General features: G+C 36.5%; 1 protein-coding gene across 2 annotated transcripts in view; it reads left to right on the forward strand.

The window, feature by feature from the left end:
• Positions 1–20238, forward strand: part of LOC114246971 (uncharacterized) — a 357666-nt gene extending 337428 nt beyond the window's left edge. For both annotated transcript variants that reach the window (XM_089730727.1, XM_089730726.1), the window contains exon 5: positions 18850–20238. In XM_089730727.1, coding sequence (XP_089586853.1) covers positions 18850–18865 — 16 coding nt within the window. In that variant the 3' untranslated portion in view covers positions 18866–20238. The remainder of the gene's footprint in view (positions 1–18849) is intronic.
• The last annotated feature ends 3016 nt before the right edge of the window (positions 20239–23254 follow it).

Consider the following 23254-nt stretch of genomic DNA (forward strand, 5'->3'; position numbering starts at 1 on the left):
AGTTATAAGTTAAAACGTCTAATGACGACAACAACTATAGATAGATGTATGCTACGAATAACTAATAAGTCGATGTATGTGATGTATAATAATAAAAATGTGGCTTTAGGATATTAAAAGCGTAAAACCGTTTTTAAGGCTTAATGTCGCTTTTTTGTTTGTTGTTTATTATATTTTCGAAGTTACGAATAAATTTCAGGTTTCATAATCAGGAGTGACGTCATTGTTATGATAACCACTCACGGAAAAATAAGAAAGTACATAACTACTAATGTTTAAACCAACTTATAAAACCATGTTTTATATATTATACAAAAGTTTACAACACATATACTACACTACAATTTCTAACAATTTACTTTAAAATCTTACCTATTTATTGTTAACCTTCTTTATTTTATGACAATGTTGTTCTCAATACAAACTGTGTACCTAATGACAGACAGCTACTTGAAAAGTACTTATAATAAATTATAACTCAAGATGTCATTGAAATCACTGTAGTCTCTTTAGTTAGCTTATACTTGGTGAAAGATCAATAACAAAATAACGACGGATAGAGCGTCTTGTGTAGGTACTTGTATTTAGGTATCATCACCCTGCCTATGTTTATACCCGATCCTATGGACCGAATGGTAAACAGTTGATGTCGCCCTACATACGTCATTACGGATCCTCCCGATCTATTAACGGTGCTTTTAGGTACCTCAAGCACCGGTCACCGTCCTAGCCGAGCCCGTCGCTTGCGACGAAAGGCTTGACGAGTAAATTAACCCATAGACACAGCCCTCTGAAGTTCTCGCCGGATCTTTTCAATGAGTCGCGTTTCCGATCCGGTGGTAGATTCTGCAAAGCACTGTTCTGCTAGGGCCAGTGTTAGCAACACCTCCGGTTTGAGCCCCGAGAGCTCACCTACACGCTAGGGTAACGCTGATATAGCCTCTAAAGGCTATCAGCACAAGTATGGAAAAAAAAGGTGAAACATTTAAGTTACTAATGTCTCGGATGACGGAATTTACATTGTTGATGTTTATCGGCTCTGGTTGCCCGTCGATCTATCTAAGCAATAAATAGAAAACACCCATAGTAGGTATCTAGCCCCAAACTACCCACGCCGCTCATATGAATGATAATAGTATACTTAAATAAGTTTAAACTGATCTCTGGAACGGCAGGACCGATTTTAACGAGACTTTCACTGATAGGTAGCTGATGATATAAGGAGTAACTTAGGCTACTTTTTCTAGATTAGCAACATCGCGGGACTTAGCTATCTTAAATATAAAATTGAAAAGTGATGTTTTGTAAAGTCTAATTTATTTTAAAACTAATTCAAATAAAATGAAATATAGAAAATTAAAGAAAAATATAATGTTTAGTAGAAAATATATTTAAACATTATCCTATTACGAGCATTAGACTCACAGTAGATATGAACGCCTAATCTGACACTCCAAAGATCTACAGACCTAGTAACTGAAGTTTATCGCGGGTGCGTTTGTCCGCACAAAAGGATTATAGACACGTGCATTTTTCGTTCTATTCGTGAAATTTCGCAAATATTTACGTACGTGAAGTGATCGTTATCGGTATGTATTTCCGCGTTTCTAGTCACATGATTCTACTTTCAATTGCGAATATATATATCAGCTTGTTTTTTTTTTTTGCGTGCACTGAAGAAAAACAAGTTATTGTTCGCATTTATCTGTTATTTCTCAGTATATCTCCGCTTAGTATTTTGTGATGTGATTATTAGGATGTTTTTTTTAATTTTACATTAGGTTTTATAACTTTATAAATTATTTCCATATACATATTGATGTTGGCCAACTTCTTGAAAATTGATACGTTTTATGAGAAGTCTTAAATATTTCGAGTATTCTCAAAGTGAATCGATATATTTAGAACGCATCCACATCAGTTGCTTTATTTAATGTTTAATTTGAAAACGTGATGAGCTATAAACCAGATTGATATTTTTTTTTATATCTATCGATGTATGTATGTGTCTATAGATAAACAGACATTATTATAAGCATGTATCTGTGGCGGTAGCCATCACAGAACACAAGATATTTGACAGATGCCTGAATCTCGCTTACGACATTTTCAACCGTCGATCTACCGAGCAATATCACCCGCTCGGTGGAAGATCTTCCCTTTGTCGTATACCCCCAAATATCTTATTAAAATTCTCTCAAAATCTTACTATTACATTATATTTACTTTCTTGCAATTTTTAGTAATGTCCTTGTGTGTAATTTCATAATGATACTTAGAAGCGGTTAGTCCTAAAGTTTGGATAGTACTAAGTACTATGTTTGGATTAATTGCAAATACTTAAGAAGGGGAAGTAATTTCGTGACTTATTGACAGAGGTTTTCAAGTTTAAGTGGATTTCGGAGAACTAGGTCAAATAGACAAGTAGAATGGCATTCAAAGTACATCTCGTACATCTCGCAGTCACACGCAGTCGTCTGCAAAGTACTGTAACTAAATGAATGATTGTGCTTTAAAATGATATAAATCAGATTCTAAGTTGATAAAAAGTAAATTTCATTCATTTATAAGGAATATAGTGGATTCTTGTTACGTTTTAATTTTTCCAGGGGAAATTTATACAATTCAAATCAATATACTTACACCTTTTAGGCTTAAGCTAACGTAAGTGAAAAACCTTTGAACCTCACGAAATATAAACACCAAAAACACTTTCCGTGTATTAGGTCCAAAATAAACACAACCCTTTAATACTGGCTGGGTACAAACGACCCTATTTTACGCTTCTACCCTCCGCGTGACGACATCCGAAGGTTTTCCTAAATTCATTTACTTGGTGTTCAATCTTATTTAATTAGTTTAATATGTGTACGTTTCGAAGTTGGCCATTCTGTTATATGGGTCTCGAATAGATATCAGGTAAAATTTTGTGAAGTGTACTTACTTTCATATTAATTGTATTAGTTTTCTTTCCTTTATGCCAAAGGTTCCTAAGTCCTAAGAGCCTATCTTTGAAATCGTATATTATATCGGAGACTTTATATTCCATTTTTATTATTGATTTACATTATTTAAATTATTCGACTGTGTTCAGTTGCTAAATACATTGACGATCGAAATATCGACGCATATGATGGCAGTATCAATTGCATTCATTGCATTCGATACGGTAACAACTTCCTGTTAAGTGGGTGGTTAGGTCAACTGTCTATAGTGGTAATAGAAATATGAGACCCCATAAATATTGCTGGCGGTTTTAATAGCTTATATCAGAAATACCCACACTAGACAAGCTTATATATTATTTGATACCAATTTATTAGCTTATTATTTAAATTAACAACTTCTAGTCTATTAAATATAATATTCCATCAGTTATGCATTTTATTACATTCACGTATGGTTACACTACTATATGTTCAACAGTATGACAGAGTGACACGATTGAGAAGAATAGTTATACACAATGCAATTAGGATAATCTATTTCAGGTATTAAATCAGATGTAACCAAAAGAATTTTCTGCAAACGTCCTCAATACTATTTAAACCAACCCACACAGACGCAGTGTCACGAAATCCCCCCGTAAGTATTTATGGTAAATTAAAACAACGGTACATGTAAGCAGGTGTCAACACGGCCCTACGTCATTGGCCCTAGCTCGTAAATCTGGCATCAGGTGGCCTTTGCAGACCCCCTTTATGTCCTGTCTCATGACAAGTGATTTCAGGGAAGTGCCGTTCTGGGACTCGGAGAAAGAATCTTTCTTTGTTTCAGTTCACAATTTCGGGCCTATAAATTGTGTAGTGCTCTTATTAATGGTCTGTGATTTTGTGGTTGATTTTTCTGATATGTGCATGTAGTTCCAAGCTATATCGCCTATAACATGTCCTTGCCAATGGGTTTATGAGACCAGACCCTCAATAGTATTGGAGATTCATCGTGAGAAACCAAAGCTCAGGAAATAGTCTGGACAGTTGTACCATTACAGTCAGATCGCCAACAGGTCTGACTAAGTAATTGGATATACTTCACAGCTAATTTAATTTTAATATATTACGTAATTCGATTACCATAAAAGGCGCTCGTCAATACTATTTATAAATACATAATTAATTAAAATAAAATGTATCTGTCCAAGCGTCGACCATCAACGTAGTGTCAATATCACTCCAACCATCATACAAGTCCTTGCAGAATAATGAGATGTTACGAATTCGCCTATTCAAAACTCATGCATTTTCAAACTGCAAACTTGGCCACCAATAAATTTGTTTGTTTTATTAACTAGCACAGTTTCGCTGATGAAATAGAGCCATTGAACGCGCACATTACTAAGATCCTAAAAAGCCGTCACGTGTTGCATTTTGAAGTTTTCAAACACCTTTAGTTGCGATACTATTAAAGTGAGATTTGAAGCTCACTAACCCAAACACTCTTGGAAGATTATTAAAAAACCCTGATTGTCATCAGCCCACGGACGTCCACTGCTGGACATAGGCTTCTTTCAAGGTTCTCCAAAATAAAATAAAAAACTTGATAAAAAGGGAAAAGGTCCCAAATCGTGTCGCGCTACTACAGCATATTCCATGTTTGTTTGTTCTATTTCTGGTGGTATAAAATCTAACTTGGGCTCGCGTTAATGGGTGCGGTGAAGTTCGGAGGGTTCTGCGATTTATTGTCGCTTCCGTTGTTTGGCCTAAAACAAAAGAGAAACAGTAATCAAAACTACTAGTTGGAAAGTCTGTTGATATGTAATATTAGTGCAGTTATATTATTATATTCTTTACTTCTTGTTTGAATTGTCAGCTACTATCCACTGAATGAAACGTCGACCTGCTCTCCACATTATGTGGTCATTTGGTTTTTTTCATAGCCATTAGTTACTACCCAATTCTTCTTCTTCTTAGTCGAATACTTCATTGCTGAAGGTCGTGTCACTGAAAGCCCTTCGTGGCTCTTTGTACCATCAGCTTCCATTTGCTTCGGTTTTCGGCTTCTCAGAGCGTTCGCAACAGAGAGTCTAGTGAGTGCAATTATCTGATCCGACTAACGGTTTGGTGGCCGGCCGGCGGGTCTTTTCCCTTCTACCTTGCCCACCACAATCAATCTTTCAACGTTGTCTGGTCAAGGCCGCCGAGCAATGTGACCAAAGTAACCAAGAACCTTCTGGTTTCTACCCACTTACTAATATTGAATTTGAACACGAAGCTGACCTCTGACGGAGCACTGTGACGTACGGTCATAATTTAGAATTTTCAGATTCAGATAGAATTTGCAGATTTCAACTCTAGAATGTCCCCGAAGGATTACAAACTGAAGTACATTGTTAAACAGATGCAATAACTAGAAAGGAAACTGATGGCCACCAGATACCATAAGCTTGATAAGACCTTCACTTTCAAAAATGGATGACTTTAAAAATAGGTTTTAAAGATTACCAAAAATACCATAGTATTTATAAGAAGTAGTAGATATAAACAGGTATCTACAGCGTATCCTATCTACAGTGCAAAACTGTTCTAGTGGTGGTATCAAACCCATTTTTTTGTTATTGCGCCATCTGTTAAGACCGGGTAGGTGTTAAAATTAAAATAAAAAAAATCGCTTCCTCTTATACATTGGGCGTTCACAATCAGCGGCACTAGGGTTCCTTGGGCGGCAGTATAAAACGCACCTGTTATACGGAGCGAGTGTGATTGGCCTGTATAATTGAATTACGTACTGAAAGATATACGATTTCACCAAGTCAGTCAGCTGAATTATATGTAGCTCCGACAAATATTCGTGTGGGCTTATAGTCGAATTGCTTTAATTGACAAGCCAACTTTAAGTTCCGTGTTTTATTTACTATGAAAATATGGGCACCCTTTTATGTTCATAAATAAACAGTAGAGGTAAATAACATTCATAATACCATAGGTATGAAGGGACCTCTATCAAAAGATATTGTTATCCTAAATCGATTGTGCATATCTATTCACTGACTAGTGTATTTCGCTTTTATTTATTGCAGAGATGGATAAAAGAGTCCATGACTCTGATAGGTACATACCCTGATAGGTACATACATTACTGGTGGTAGGACCTCTTGTGAGTCCGCGGGGATAGGTACCACCACCTTGCCTATTTCTGCCGTGAAGCAGTAATGCGTTTCGGTTTGAAGGGGGGGCAGCCGTTGTAACTATACTTGAGACCTTAGAACTTATTCTCAAGGTGGGTGGCGCATTTACGTTGTAGATGTATATGGGCTCCAGTAACCACTTAACACCAGGTGGGCCGTGAGCTCGTCCACCCATCTAAGCAATAAAAAAAAACATGAGTATGATGTTTAGCGTTTACTACAGCCTTTAAGCTGTGGGCAGGTCACATAGCCCGAAGATCGGACGGCTGATGGGGCAGAAAGATCCTCGAATGGGGACCACGTACTGGCAAGCGTAGTGTGGCACGGCCACCTACCAGACAGACCGACGACCTGGTGAAAATCGCTGGGTCATGTTGGATGCAGGTGGCAACAGAGCGGCCGCACTGGAGATCAGTTGGAGAGGTCTATTTTCAGCAGTGGTCAGTAGACAGGCTGAGATGACGATGATGACAGCCTACAGACATCACAACTTCAATGCCGCCTCCCTCCTCCTACCTCAACATCAGAATCCAGCATCACTTTCTAACTAAAATAGGTAATATGATGGTAGCTCTAACTATATTGCATATTTATTGGGTTTTGTTATTGCTTAGATGGGTGAACGAGGTTACGGCCCACCTAGTGTTAAGTGCTTACCGGAACCCATAGACATCTACAACGTAAATGCCGCCACTCTACTTGAGACATGAGTTCTAAGGTCTCCATTGTTACAGTACAACGGCTGCCCCACCCTTCAAACCGAAACTCATTACTGCTCACGGCAGAAATAGGCAGGGCGGTGTTACCTACTCGTGCGGACTCACAAGACGTCAAGCAGTGATTACGTAAATTATATATTTTTGTGGGTTTGATTTACCAAACACTGTCTATCTTGTTAATAACAAAGTCACTTATAAGTAGATATTTATTGTAATAAATAACTCGTGAGCATAGTAATGGTAATGGCACACACAGGTGTTATTTATGACTTAGAAATAACTCACGTCATCATCATTGATAATCCAATAGTAAAGTATTATGAGAGAACATTAACGGTGTTTTTATAAATCTATTTGAAGCAGTGGATTCTGAGAATCGGCCTCTCGAACTAATCAGATAGATAGCTGTCGGAGAGGATATAAATAACAAATATGTCGGATGGTTAGTGTAGTTTTTAGACTTTAAGATTTTTTTTACGTTAGAATAATTTATGATCCTGATAACACCGTCACTGCAATAAGACGTCACGCTGATGCCAAAATCGAATCGAATTGTCAAATTAAGATTTCAGTGATTCAGTTTAAGTATATTTAGTACAAACGAAAAAAAAAAGTTATAAAAAGACATCTGTTTTAATTTAATGTCCCTATCCTACTCATATAGCTATAATAATATGTATCTGTAATTAAATTAAAATTAATTTCAATTAATCTCAACGAATAAGGAAGCTACATGTAAGAAACATGTAAAATTTATGAGATCGTTAGAGATCTCTAACTTTTTCTTAAGCGTCGCACAGTACGAGGAGAATGTGGGGAATGTCGTCCTCTTAGTTAGAATCCAGAATTATTAATCAAATATTTAGATAGAGCACCGTGCTTATTTGGTATCCAACTCCTGATCCAATCAAGATGTTTACTTTAGAACAATTGGATATAACAAAGATACAGTATGTTAATCTCGGGCATAGCACAGGCAAATTACTAATAATTATAATACATATATGGCATATATGGTTTTTCAGGACCAAAAAAATAGTAGCATATACCCGTATTTTCTACGTCGTACGCCTAAATTTCCTCTTTCTAAATTAAAACTTTTTTGTAACCACAGATAATTAAGGCATAAAAAAAAATGGTGTACATACATTTATTTTTTCACATTTAACACAGCTTTTTTAATTACTAACCCGGGTTTGGAATTGTGATTCATACTGAAAATCTTTTCGAAATGTGTCCAGCCGTTTTGTTTTCTATAGGGAACATACACACATACATACATTTAAGCCCACTGAGTTTCTCGCCGGTACTTCTCAGTGGGTCGCGATTCCGATCCGGTGGTAGATTCCGCGAAGCACTGCTCTTGCTAGGGCTAGTGTTAGCAAATTCTCTAAGGTTGAGCCAATGAGCTCACCTAATCTTGGGCGTGTATCTGGAATAGCCCCTTAGGCTATCAACGAATACATAGGCAAAAAAAAACATCTACTTGTAGATACTACTTTGGTATATACTAAATTTTATACGTATCGATTTATGTACATGCCAATATAGGAAGAGAGCAAACCTTGAGCCGATTCATTCCAATGCTAAAGTAATAACGATTTGAACTTGTCTGTAAAAGCCAAAAAAACTTTTGATTTTAGAACGTTAAAATATAATTGTAATATTCATCATAAGGATTTGATCCTGTCAAGTGTCAGACTAGACTGGTGGCAACGACTTTCAGGAGCAAATGTTTGCACGTCGCGTTACGAACAAAACGATGAATGTAGCTCATTAAAATTAACCCTTCCGCTTTAGGCAAGATTTAATTGGCTTTAGTTTATGGAAGGCTGAATTTTTCATAATCCCTTGGTCTTTGATTTAGAATAGCAAAAGAAAAAGGTTATGTTTTCTGAGAATTTGAATCAAGAATAGAACTCTGTAGTGAAATTGAGAGGTTAGGTTTTGAAATTGTATAAATAGAACATTTTTCAATTTTATTGGTTTCCGATTTTGAGGTTTCATTTTAAATAAGCGTACAAAATGAAATGTTTATCTCAAAGCATAACAAACATTAAGGACATAAAATAATTTGAAATTATTAACTACTTTTGGCTTTGCTGTGTAAAATAATATAATATAATAAACAACACAATTATGTAATTCATTTTTCAAGTGCTCTCTTTTTATTCTTGTTTATTTTCTGGAAATTTTTGAATATTTCATTTTTTTTATTTTAAAGGCAAAGACAAAGAATGTATTATTTGCAAAAGGACATTAATTATTATTTAAAGAAAACTATTTAGTAACACCAAATAATAATGGCCTTTTCCTGCTCTCATCAAAATCCCAAACTGTATTTCGAGACTAAATTCCGACTCCGGCAGACGGACTAACAAGCGCCACGTTGCAAATTGGCCGACGAGCTCTAACACTCAGTTTAAACGAATTTAGCACTAATTACGTTAGTCAGAGTGCATATTGTCGTTTCCCACGTTTTGTCGCGTTCGACTTCTCGATGCCGTAATGAATTTCAACGGAGCCGGATTGAATTTTCGAATTTTGAACTCGCGCGGGAATTTAGAATGTTGATGTTCTCTTTTTGTAATTTTTTCTCATGACTATCCTTTACGGTTGATAGTCGTCACAGATTAAAAAGTATTATATTACGTAATAAAGCATTACTTTTATCAATTTTAATTTGCAGTGCAATTGTGACCTGATGTTTTTATGATTGATCGCGACCATTGATTTCAAGTTTGAGTGACCGACACCAAATATTACTGTGTGAATGTTCATGTCGATCCTGTGCCTGTATTTAACTTGACATGTCATTAAACCAACAAAGTATTACGACGTACATTATTACCATATTTATTTTATTTTTTCCCCATCATGTTGATATATTTTGAAAGTAGAACATCGAATGTCGATCAAATAATGTAAAAAAAAAAAAAAAATATGTCACGTTTTGTGTAATGGCAACACTGTACCGTTTCATTAGTATTCGTGTCACGACAACCCAAGCACCGCGATCCCGATCGAGTAAATAACACTCGAGTAAGCAATAGCTCATTGATATGCTGTTATCTATGGAACAAACAACTTTTTACAATCTTGTTTTGTTCAGTTCACACGTAAATATTTGTATTTTATTCGTTGCTTCTGATAATAGATGACGTGCAAGTAGTTACTGTGTAACTACTGTGAAATTCCACATTTCTCTGATATTCTCCGAAAACAGACCATGTAATCCACTAAATAGTGATTGAGCGTAGTCACTCATAGCTATTATAAGGCCAATAAAATAGAAACTATGGTCTGCCCATGCCCACAATCTTTGAATTACTTTTACGGTAGAATGTAGTTTATTAAAGACATTAACTTTGTTTGTATCCATTTGCCAGAGTTCATGGTTGTCTATGACGTGATTAATTACTTAAATTCTAGTAGACCGTATGAATATTTTTCTTTTGTCAAAAGCATGTTTTACTCAGAACCCACTTCGATAAAGCGGCACGATACGAGAACCCTCTCATCGTGGTCGCCGGTAACTACATTCCTGATCCTGCGGAAAGAATGGAAAGCAGTAGACGTCGCCCCAAACACGTCATTTCGGATCCTCCCGATCCACTAACAGTGCTTTTAGGTACTTCAAGCACTGGTCATCGTTCTCGTCGAACCCGTCGCTTGCGACGAAGGGCTCGACGAGTAAATTAACCCTCAGACACAGCCCACTGAGTTTCTCGCCGGATCTTCTCAGTGGGTCACGTTACCGATCCGGTGGTAGATTCTGCGAAGCACGGCTCTTGCTAGGGTTCGTGTTAGCAACGTCGTCAGGTTTGAGCCCCGTGAGCTCATATACTAGTTAAGGTTACGCTGATATAACCTCTCAAGGCAGTGTCTATAGCATATATTTTTTTCAGTTTCAATATTATATAAGCTTTTTAAATTAAAGCTAGTTTTCCACTTTTAATTATGAAAAACTGGCAACCAAGCTATTTTTTTTTATTGCTTAGATAGATGGACGAGCTCACAGCCCACCTGGTGTTAAGTGGTTACTGGAGCCCATAGACATCTACAACGTAAATGCGCCACCCACCTCGAGATATAAAGAAATAGGCGGGATGGTGGTACCTACCCGTGCGGACTCACAAGAGGTCCTACCACCAGTGGTCTCATAAAACTCAATTTCTTACTATCTACATGCATCATTGACTATAAACAAGGAATCTTTATAAGCAAACTTTTTGACAACCTCAATGATTTAGAAATTATTTTGGACGTTAGCAACACACTTCATCTGTATTCCCGCCATGACACACCACATTCTCGATCGAGTAAATATCGCTAAGCGCTGAACGTTTTGCAATTGTTTGTGAAAACCATTGCCGCTGTGTTATCGTCTGTAAAACGTAATTGATAGTACAATAAAATGAATGGGTTCAGTTTTAGTTTGATTCCGATTACGTAAACTTATTTGACAGAAATAAATTCAGAGGACTTTGGGGAAACTTAACGACAAAAGGAAGATCTTCCACCGAGCGTCTGATATTGCTCGGTAGACCGACGGTCCGAATGTTGTTGTTCGGAACTTGTATATATGCGCTTTATCTTGAAAATGTCGTATGGCGAGATTCAGGCATCTGTCAATTATCTTGCGTTGTATGATGGCTACCCGCCACAAGGACGTTAGTCGATAAATAGAGTTCAAACAGATACGCTAAAGGAATAAGTAAGTTTTTAGCGTTACGTTTACGTTACGTGTTTCTTTAGGTATGAAAGTGCAAGAACGATAGCTTAATAACTATTTAGCATCTTTGAAAGTGCTTAAAATTCAGCGATTGAATCGAAATTGGACATGGCTTCACGGATTCCTTCAATAAGTCCATTGAAGTATTTTTTAAGTTTCATTTATTTTTCATTTTACAAAATTTTTATTCCTGGATCTATTTTAGAGGAACGTTCACATTTTCACTTTTACTTTGAAAACAGTAAGGCGTGTATTAATATATGACGATTAGCTTACGCTCAATGTGATGGAAATAATGGCATCGCAGTCAACTGCTATTGAAATCAAGAAGACACAGCCAAGTGTTCTTGACGAATGCAACTACTCTATCTAGCTTAACAGCTTTAATTATTGTATTTTACCCCAACTTTCATGTTTCCTAAGGACAACGGTCACTAAAAAATTACCATATCGTATTTGCCCATAAGCCCTCAACATAATTTTAACCATAATTCATTTGAGACAACAGATTGGAACAATTGGATAATTAATGACTTTCCAATTTCACAGTTCCTCCTCTCACATATTTATCACACTGAATTTAATATACATACAGGCGTTTAATTTATTAATATATCTTAGAAATCTTCTTCTTGTCCCACTCGGTGGGGTCGGCACAGCGAATTTTTCTATTTCATTTTCTTCTATCAACCGTCATCTCAACACTTCGATCTCTTCCTCCTCTACCTTGCATTACCATTTCCATACATCTTCTAGTCACATTCATGCATGTATTAATATATATCTTAGAAATATCTGAAAAATATTGACAATCGGTTATCAGCAGCTCCTAACACGTGGCTTTCAGCTTTGTTTACCGGAACTACACGAAAACTCATCTTACCTTCAAAACCGTTCATAACAATGTTTCATTTATTCAAAACACGGACGATCCCAGATCTCTCAACGACCTCCGCGCTACGAGATCACGCACGAGCGCTATTTTAATTTGCAACTGTCGAAAACTCAAATAGTCTGGTCATGTCGTGTACGATAAATATAATTTCAGTTTTTGAACTAAATATTCGTTGCCTGAATTTTGATGTGCGAGCGAAGAGTCTAGACTATTCGTTTTTGTTTTTTCTCGTGGTATATATTAAAATGTCTGCTGTATAGCTTAACTTTATTTCCAACATGCTTCTTCATACGTCATCTTCTTGGCTTCAATTGCTTTGCTTTACTGCAGAAATTGCTTACTCACGAATAGCATAAGAAGCTAATTAACACAATTGTAATAATTCAAGGCGATACGTGTTTCCCAAACATTAGTATCACTTAATTTAAATTGAGACGGTGATTCACACTAAAATAATGGCCGCTTTTTTGTTAAATTCCTCGCCCCCAAAAAACCATAAACGTCTCACTATGAAATATCGCTGCGATAATTTTTCCAATATACCTGACTTCAAAGAAAGAAACGCATGTGGATTTCTAAGTAATTAGCCACTCCCCTTGGAAAATGAGGTCGAAGATAGTGACCAGTGCGTTAGTATCAAATAGTGGTAGCCACAAAGTACCGGCAAAGTCTCACAAAATGCCCCATAATAAAGAAATTGGTAAATCCAAGTGGAATAATATCCTATCCCGACTTACCGCCAATACTCAAGAAACAATAGGGGTCCTATCCCCACTCTACTTCCACTCCTAAATGGAGTTAAAAAAAGGATAATGCTACAATTGTGGACCGATATTGGAAAAATAGCAGCAATGTCCTGAGTTGACCATCATCGCAAAATCGCGAGGTGACCAGACTATACAGGGTATATATATATTGGAACTGTTACTATCTCTTCTACTTCTATATCGTTCCCTCACTACTGAGGATTGCGACCACATGCGATGTACTTCCAATGCGCCCGATCATGGGTGGCATGGACTGCATGGTACAGACTACCACCGAGTGCTTCTCTTGCTAGATCTGACCATCTGGCTGGTGTTCTGCCCACGGCGCGCTTGCCTTCTATTCGACCCGTAATTATGAGCTTCTCTAATTCATGTCTGGGAGACCGCATGATGTGTCCGAAGAAGCTCATAACACGTTCCCGGCAGATGGAAGAGAGCCTTTTTCGGAAGTCTAGCTGCCTTAGAATGGACTCGTTTGTTCGCATGGCAGTCCACGGTATACATGGCACTGTTACTATATTATTACGAAAATAAAGAAATACGAATAAAAATTTTAAATTCATATCTCGGGGTGTTTAATTTCATTTCAGTGTAAATGTTTTAATAGTAATATAAAAAAAAATGTAACAAAAGGTAAGCTGATATCAAAAATCAAAATAACAAAAAATCTAACAAAAAAATATGAATGGATATAAATATTAAGGAGCCCGTAATTATAGTCGAATTTCGATTACATAGCGGGCGAGACTAGTTTTAAAAGTTAAAGCGACTCGCGGACTAGGGAATGACTGCTGGCTGCATTCGTATTCAATTGAGGGTAGATCAAACATGAATTTGCAAAACTTATAATTAGGTACATACCTAGTTCAGTTCAGGCTATTAAGCTAATAGATTAATGCTGTATCGGTGTCAGAGACAATATTTTAGCGCCCTGTCTGAGATCTTCTAATCTAAAGCCTTCGTCAAACAGAATGCGTACTTAGCGCCGCGTACTTAACGTCGCGCTCTTTTCAGGCTTCGTCAAACAGAACGCGTAATTAGAGCGCGGCAGAGCGCTAAACTGACGCCGCGCTATGACGCCGAGATGTGTTGTACTACTATGGTAACATACCGTCAAACAGAGCCCCAGCGCTATAAGTACGCAGCGCTCTGTCGCGGCGTTAGGACGCTTTGAGGTCACGCGTTGTATTTTTTTACAAATTTTATTTTAGCGTCGGAGTGAATGTGTATTAAAATACTAGATAATGCCCGAAAAAATCATATAAATAGTTAGAAAATATCCATGCTTATACAATGCCACATCTGAATCACTCGATTTCTTAATACTTTTAAATTTTCACACTGCTATCGAAAGGCACTATGAATTGGCGAATGCGTTGCGTCAAGGAGCGTTAGACTCATCTAGTCAATTGGTGTGACATGAAAAGAACGCGAGTAATATCATGCCTTTTAAACTCAAGAATTTTAATGATTGTCTAAACAGCATATTACTTTGGTAGTTCAATTTTCATTGTGATTTATCACTGTTACAAAATTAATGTTTGTTTGGCACGCTTATTTCTTGAGTAATATTGATACTTAATGCAGTATTTTTTAGTAATATCCGGCGCATCGAAAACGTTGTCCAAAACGAAAACGAAACAAATATTATTGATGTTTCTTAAACAAAGATGATTCAATAACATGTCGGACACGGGATCAAATACTTTCTTTAAATTTTTATTAGAGTTTCTCTATAATTAAAACGTATTTTTTTCGATAACTTAAATGTGGCAAGCCGATTCTACAATAAGGAAGTCCTCACACGAATCGCGTGACCGTCATAATGACAGCTATTCAAATAACGGGTGAGTTTAAATTAGGGTTGCCAGATTTTTTTTAGCCTATAAGTGGCAAATGCTTAAATAGGCAAAAAAATACGGGAATTTAGTTTTTTACCCGGGACAAATAAAAAATAAAATTATATAGTAACATAATTTTTTTTTTGATAATTTTCCGAGGTGCAAGCCAGTTTTTATCGGTTTTAACATATTTATAAAATTCAAAACAATTATAATCGGTTCAAATACGGGACAGAGTCAATCCCGTTGGGACATTTTAAACTAAGCCTAAAATACGGGACGTCTGGCAACCCTAGTTGAAATCAACGAGGCGGTGTCTCGTGGTTATTGTCGTCGTTCTTGTCATTAAATTTGACGTGAAATTTGATGAAAATCGTGTTCGGATAATGAACTCATCGTTACGTTGTTAATTGGTGACACTTTTGACTTGCAACCGCGTGGCAGTAGACCTGGTCGCCCTGAACCCATTTGATGACGCATCGTGGAGAGCTAGATCATGACAGCCGGCCTGACCTAGAGCGATGTTAAGGAGCGTAGTGAAGCTGAAACGACTTGTGAGGGTCTTATTTACCAGCAAAACGGACTACAACACCACCTTATATTTACGTTGTATCGATTTCTCGTCATTATCATATATTTTTTTATTGCTTAGATGGTTGGACGAGCTCACAGCCCACCTGGTGTTAAGTGGTTACTGGAGCCCATAGACATCCACAACGGCTGCCCCACCCTTCAAACCGAAACGCATTACTACTTCACGGCAGAAATAGGCAGGGTGGTGGTACCCACCCGCGCGGACTCACAAGAGGTCCTACCACCAGTCATATTCAATATTGTCATTTCAATTATTCAAAACGCAGATATATTTAAACTAATGGTCATATTCTATTCATCGAAAATGACGTCGAAACTGTCCTGGTGTTGTGATTTCGCATTTTGATTTAACAGCTCACAACTCACTAGTCACCAATTAAACAATAAATAATCCGGGGCAAGTTACCGATGATCGTATAACCCTCCAAGCTAGGATTCCCTATGCTATGCGAACCAGAGACTCAAAAACATAGTTAACTACGCTTATACCATGCGCTACTGCCAGTCTACTACCATTAGGACGAAACTTCTTATTGCTTACCCATTAAACTAGGTAGAACAGTTACAATCTATTAAAAAAGAATATATCTAAATTTCTATACTATAATATTATAAAGAAGAATGATTTGTTTGTTTGTTTGTTTTGGATATGCTCCGAAACTACTGGACCGATTTGAAAAATTATTTTTCCATTAGAAACCGACATTACCCCTGATGAACATAGGCTACTTTTTTTAATTTTCTTTTAGTTCTTTTTTTTGGTTTCATGTGTGTTCGAGCTCACAGCTCACCTGGTTTTAAATAAGTTTATTAATTTAAACAATAAGGAAACGGAATGACTCATTTTATTCTTGTGGCCTTTTTCCAAAAATTACCAACAAATCTGTTTTCAGAGAACAAAAAAATAGTACGTACAAAAATTCTTACATTTTCACTTCCTTATTTTCCGATAAAGTTGAAAGTAAATTAATATGTCTGGTTCACTGGTGTCATTGTTACCATATACATATTGATATCCAAAGTTTCTAGATGTTAATGATAATAGACGTTTAATCGTAAGCGTGGAATGCGTCCCTCCTCACGCATTAACACGCCTAAGCTGTGTTTATCTAATATTAACCGAACTGTGTGTGGACAGTCTTTTTGTTAAATTAATTAATTAAAATTTTTAATTTCCGATTCTATTCCAATATTTGACTTATGTTTTTATTGGAAGAGTCTTATGATTTTGAAGTCTCTAACATCAGATTTAAGCTCAAATTGTATCAAAGCTATGAATCTTCTGTTGTAAAAACCAGAACGCAAATCTATAACACGCTAGAAACAAATAGAACTGGCGGTAGTACAGTGTACACTACACTACTATTCATGACAAAATTTTATAAATGCTTACTGTATATTTCATGGAAAGGACTTGTTCTGACGAATCTTTTGAGATGATTCTTTCGTCTTCTTGTTACCATCGCATTTCCCACCATAGCAGTAGAGTTTATCCATACTATCTGGAATCTACAGTTAATCTACAGTGCGTTTCCAGAGATATTTTCTGCCACGTAACATCCGGCTATGGGCTGAACTCCCCTCCGTGGTGTTTCTCGAGTACTATGATATGACTTTCTTCGAACAAGGCTTGTGGACAATAATCAGGGGTAGGTATCGGCTTGGCTCTGTCCCTAGCATTGCTGACGTCCGTGAGCGACGATAAAAATATGCTCTACTGTCTAAAAAGGCAATAAAAATCTCTATAATATAATATATACTTCGGACGTCATACCTAACCCACTGCGACTGTATCATACTGAAGTGTGTGAATGATCGCGGCAGTAATAGTAGGATCCGGCAAATTTACTACTAGCTTTTACTTTCAAAACAAACGGCAAAATCTAATTAACGACCGCCGTGCCACACGTTCAAATAGGTGTCGCGTTACTAATAATTACTGTACCATTATTACCACGATATATATATCGTTTTTAACATCACGAAACAGTAGTTTATTGGTTTTACGCCTATCGGATTACGAAGCCATTCGGTTTGTAAGTAATAAAATTTAATTTAATACTTGTATACTTAATGTCCTGTCACTTTAGGATTATTAAATTTAAATATTGTTAGAGCGAATGCTGTTCAACCATATTGTAAAAAAAATGTTTTGTTTACCAAAACCCACCAGAGATGGTCGGGGTACAAAAGTATTGGAGTGGAGACCTCATCCAAGATGGCATAACGTGGAAAGACAACTAATCAGGTCGACCTACTGCCTGGTCAAAATAGCTGGTAAGGACTGGATGCGAAAGGCAAGAGACCGAAAAGAATAGAGTGCGTATAAAAAGACTTACACTCAACATTGGATAGACACAGATTGAAGAAGATGCAGAAGAGAGAAGGTCGATAAAATCCTAGTTTTAACTCTTTAAAAAAATACTAATGGCCTTATTAAAACTTTATATCTAAAAACTTTAACAAATTGATATTTTAAAGGCCAATTTCCGGGGTTCGTTTTTAATTACTACCACTCATTAATCGCTAAAGTCTTTCGTGTTTCGTACGTATTTGCTTAGTAAACGTAGTTCCTATCGGAGGATATATCCCGCGGAATTGTACCACTGGAGGGCAGTCGTCGCGATTGCTCACGAGCGCTTCAAAACCAGTTTATGACGTGAAAAATGCAACAATTTACATCCTATGGTCCACCGTTACGGTCTATGTAAGCGAGTCATAAAAACGATGGGCCAATGATTTTCCGTTATATGCGCAGTCAGAACCGCTTCGTAAATTCGTTGGACTACACGTAGACGTGCCATATTGTCTCATGAGCTATGAATGTTGACATCAATAAAGCTAAAGCGTTATATTATGTCCCTGTATTACATTATTATAATCGTTTAATGATGTGTATAGTTTTGCTTGACTAAGTTACTTTAAGGATACATAAATACCACTATACAGCTTGAATTATTGAGAATTAGTACTCATGTCTGAAGGTGGATGGCGGCATTTACGTTGTACCTGACTGCTCCACTTCACATCGGGTTGTGAGCTCCTTTACCCATCTAAACAATAAAAAAATGGTGCATTAGAAACTACGCGGAATAATTGGATACCAATTTCGAAGTCAAATTATTAATATATGTAATGTAACTCTATAATCTAGAATATATTTTCTTGTTACAGGTATGTAGGTGGATAATGTTGAAACATTTGTCGCAAAAGTGTGAGTACAAATTATGAAAACTGTTTTTACCCAAAAGGCCGAATGGTTGTGATCGTTTTAATTTTAATTGAGACAAACGAATATTTGTCGCATGTACGTGTGAATGGTCATCGTGGGTCATGGACGTCAGCAATGCCAGGTCTCTGACTCCCACTGAGGAATCAACAAAAACCTCGTTTGAACCCACCCACATCTCATTTGTTATAATTTTAATGATTACGTGAAATGCTATATTTCCTCGTTTTTTTAAACCATTCGCATCCGAGTTTTTTTTTGTGTTTACCTATCGCTAGTAACATCGAAAAGTTATGCCAGCTTCACTGAACGTGGAGGTGAGTTCACGGGGCTCAGTCTGGGAGCCTTTGCTAATATCTGCCCTAGCTAGAGCAGTGCTTCGCTGAATCTACCACCGGATCGGATTCGCGACCCAGTGAGAAAATCCGACAAGAAACTCTTTGGGCAGTGTCCGTAGGTTAATGTACACGACGAACCCTTCGTTGCATTCGACGGGGTCAACAAGAACGGTTTCTAGAGCTTGGAATGCCTAAAAACACTGATATTGAATCGGGAGGATACTGTTGGAGGGTTCAATTTGAGGGACTGGGTTCTGTAAATGATGAGGGACTATTTAAAAACACTCTGCTTCATTATAATTATATTCCAAATACTTTGTACACTGTTATACCATTATAATATTTTATCTTTTTAAAACTCTTAGATGTTGCTCTGACCGTGTCTAGATGAAAAGTCATTGTCTTCACTGACGAGATGACAATTATTTGTTTTAAACATTTAAAATAACTAGAGGTACCGCAGTAGTCGAAATTCGACTATAATTAATTGGAATTGTAAGTTTGTACACTATTATGATTGTATTTTATACTTCTATAATCACAAATTTCGCCAAGGCTACTCTATAAAAAATATTAATAGAGACAAACAATATTTAATCTATTCTCAATTTGACCACAGACGTCAAGAACAAAAGTTTGACAATAAATAGTATGCGTGCGTGTGTGCGTTAAATACATGGTATGTAGTGTGTGTAATGTTTTCTTTATTGATTTAAAGTATCTTTTATGCATTCTTTAAAAAAAATTATTAGCATTGTGCACTTCTTCTCTATATTCTCTGTAAGTGTGGAAAATTTTATGCTCCTCCGTCCGCGCAATTTTCGTAAAAAGGGATACAAAGTTTTTGCTTCACGTATTAATATATAGATTCCAATATTCGAAATCTGTATGTAACCTTACATGTGTCAAGTGTTGCCGGCCATTACTTTCATATTCGAACTCCAACAGATACCTACAAAATGATTGCATCCGAGGTCATAGCAGAGAATCCGGGCAGGAGTCAAAACCAAATAATTCCCTGTTTCCAAATAATATAAAGACGTAATCCAAAACAACCGGGTTCATATACAATTTAAATGAAAGGCTGATTTATCTTTTCATCTTTCAACGTTACAGCAGTCAGACGTATAACCGTGGGAGCGAAATTTAAATCACTTCAGCCGAGCTTCGGATTATGAGCGAATCAAGCCCGGGGCTCACTCGCACCATCTCCATGCAAATTTAGTATACTGGCTGTATCATTGAGGCGCTGAATGATCTACTAACCCGGATTTTGGATTTTTTTTTCTTTTCGCTCGAATGTTTTTTTTTTCGTTTTTTTTTTATATAGCCACCGTTCGTCTTGAACTTCAAGTTTCATTTTAAGTACCTTGAAACTGTAACGCACCATTTCTTTGAGATAGCAATTTGATGACATTTGAGAATCTATATATTAATACGTGAAAAAAAACTTTGTAGTCCTTTTTAGGAAAATTGCGTGAATGAAGGAGTATTAAATTTTCCACACTTATAGAGAATATAGAGAAGGAGTGCAGAATGCTAATATTTTTTTAAAATAATGCATAAAAGATACATTAAATTAATAAAGAAAACATTACACACACTACCATGTATTTGACACACACACATATACTCTGTTTATTGTCAAACTTTTGTTATTGCTTAAAGTCTGTAGTCAAATTGAGAATAGATTAGTATTGTCTATCTTTAATATTACGAGTATTTCTCTATAGTGTAGTCTTGGCGAAATCTGTAACAATAGGACCATAATAATGTTGAAACTTATAATTTCAATTATTTATAGTCGAATTTCGACTACTGCGGGACCACTAGTAATGTGTTATTTGATCTGTCATTGGCAGTTGTCAGTATACAACGTTAAAAGCCGCTGAAACATCCTGCTGTTAAATCTTGATATCCCCTTATTTATTTTTAATGCTCTCTCCGCCTTTTGAGTTTCGGTTTTATTCCGTAATCTTTGCTGTCACACGCAGATCTCAAGTACAGCTTCCCCTCGGACGTTTCTAGATGAATCTTTTTGAATTGTTCATTAATAAAATATATATTTTTTATTTATTATGTTAGATACATAATAAATAAATCTATCTAAAATCTCTTCCATTAAAACAATTAATTTTCTTTCATGGTAAAGTCCGGTTATACGCTTTTTTTTAATCCGCTTTTATTAGCTTCAGACGTATGTATGTTAGTATGTAACGGAATCTTTGAACATGATTTTGACCCCCTTCAAAACGTCAGATTAACTCGAAATTTGATATAATTATTAAGGACCTATGATAATTCAATATTAAAAAATATATATTGAAAAATTGAAATTGAACTAAAAAATGAAGAAAATGAACTAGAAAATAAACTCAACGCTTTTTTACAACACAATAATTTTTTTTTACACAATTTTTAATTCAAATTTAGCAAATTTCATCACAATCAGACGAATTGCTTAAGAACGCAAAGAGGACAAAAATAAATAGGTAGATCATAGACTAGGTAGAGATTTGTTCGTCGGTCCACCCACAAATTAAACTGGATTCTTAACGATTTGATTATAATGGAGAATATATCACAAGAAACAAAACACACCTTTTGAAGTCGTCGTGGCCTAAAGGATAAGACGTCCGGTGCATTCGTATGTAGCGATGCACCGGTGTTCGAATCCCGCAGGCAGGTACCAATTTTTCTAATGATATTCGACTTATGACTTATGAGATTCGCACACCGGTGCATCGCTCAACACGAATGCGCCGGGCGTCTTATCTTTTCACACATTTCGACTTCACTTAAGAAACACAATTCAACAATGTCACTGCCATAGCCCAGAAATTAAAATCAAATCGTGTTTCGCAAAGCGTACGTTCGACGGTGCTGCATACACGTTGTTATTAATTAATACGACAGCTTTTGGTGTTTGTCCGTACGCACCGATGGCGACCGATAAACGTATTATCAACGGACCCCATGTTTACATTGTCGACACGTCGAGTTTGCTGTTAATTGTTAGCTGGTTGCATTGAGACCGTTTCTGCTGATAATGATTGATGGCTGAATATTTAGATGGCTTGCCTAGGGTTGGACACAATTGTATTCAGTGATGAAAGGTTTGCTTTAATTAAATCTCTTCTGATCGTTAGTGTGTACACGAATGTCTACGTCAATCTTTAGGTTTAGGATAATAAAAAAAATAGTCGTTTGCTTTCTTTAGATTAAGGAATGTGAAGTTATTAAAAACTATATTGACTGTAACTATACTAGACCTTAGAACTATATCTCAAGGTGTGTGGCGCATGTACGTTGTAGATGTCTATGGGCTCCAGTAACCACTTAACACCAGGTGGGCTGTGAGCTCGTGTACATATCTAAGCAATAAAAAAAAAACGAACATTGCATGATCTGTTTATCATAGTTTGAGCTCACGATTTTCTTCAAGGATTTCTCAAGTTCTCTATTTAGAATTGTCATAAGGTAAAATTAAATAGATGTAGTATTTTCTTGAGTTTCGAATTACGAAGACTTAACTATTCGAACAGTCGGAATTAACATTATTTAATGAAAAAAAAAAAATCGTAAAAATCCGCGGTATCCGCTATCTTTCGATCTATTTGCTTTACATCGCTCGTTCAAATATATGTGCTTACTGACACCTATAAATGAGTAAACACACTTTTAGTGTACTTTTTTATTGGTACCTATATGCATGACTGCTTCGAATTAAAAAGAGTCAAGATCGCAGCCAAAAAGGCACCTAGCCCGCAGTAATGTGTCTTAAAGTGTTATACTTTCATTTGCGATTGCTCAGAATCACCAAACTGTTCTAGTTATTCAGTACATCATTCACGAGCAATGTGGATTGATATGTTTGTGAGACAATATTAATTCAGATACTGTCGTATCTGTTCCCGCCAGACGTGTCGATTAGCACAAGGGCTGTTTGATAAGAACACCTCCGTTCTATTTGTTTAAATATCTATTATTTCGTTTTATCAATGCACTAGCG

Source organism: Bombyx mandarina, chromosome 10, assembly GCF_030267445.1.
Source record: "Bombyx mandarina strain Sakado chromosome 10, ASM3026744v2".
Taxonomy (NCBI): domain Eukaryota; kingdom Metazoa; phylum Arthropoda; class Insecta; order Lepidoptera; family Bombycidae; genus Bombyx; species Bombyx mandarina.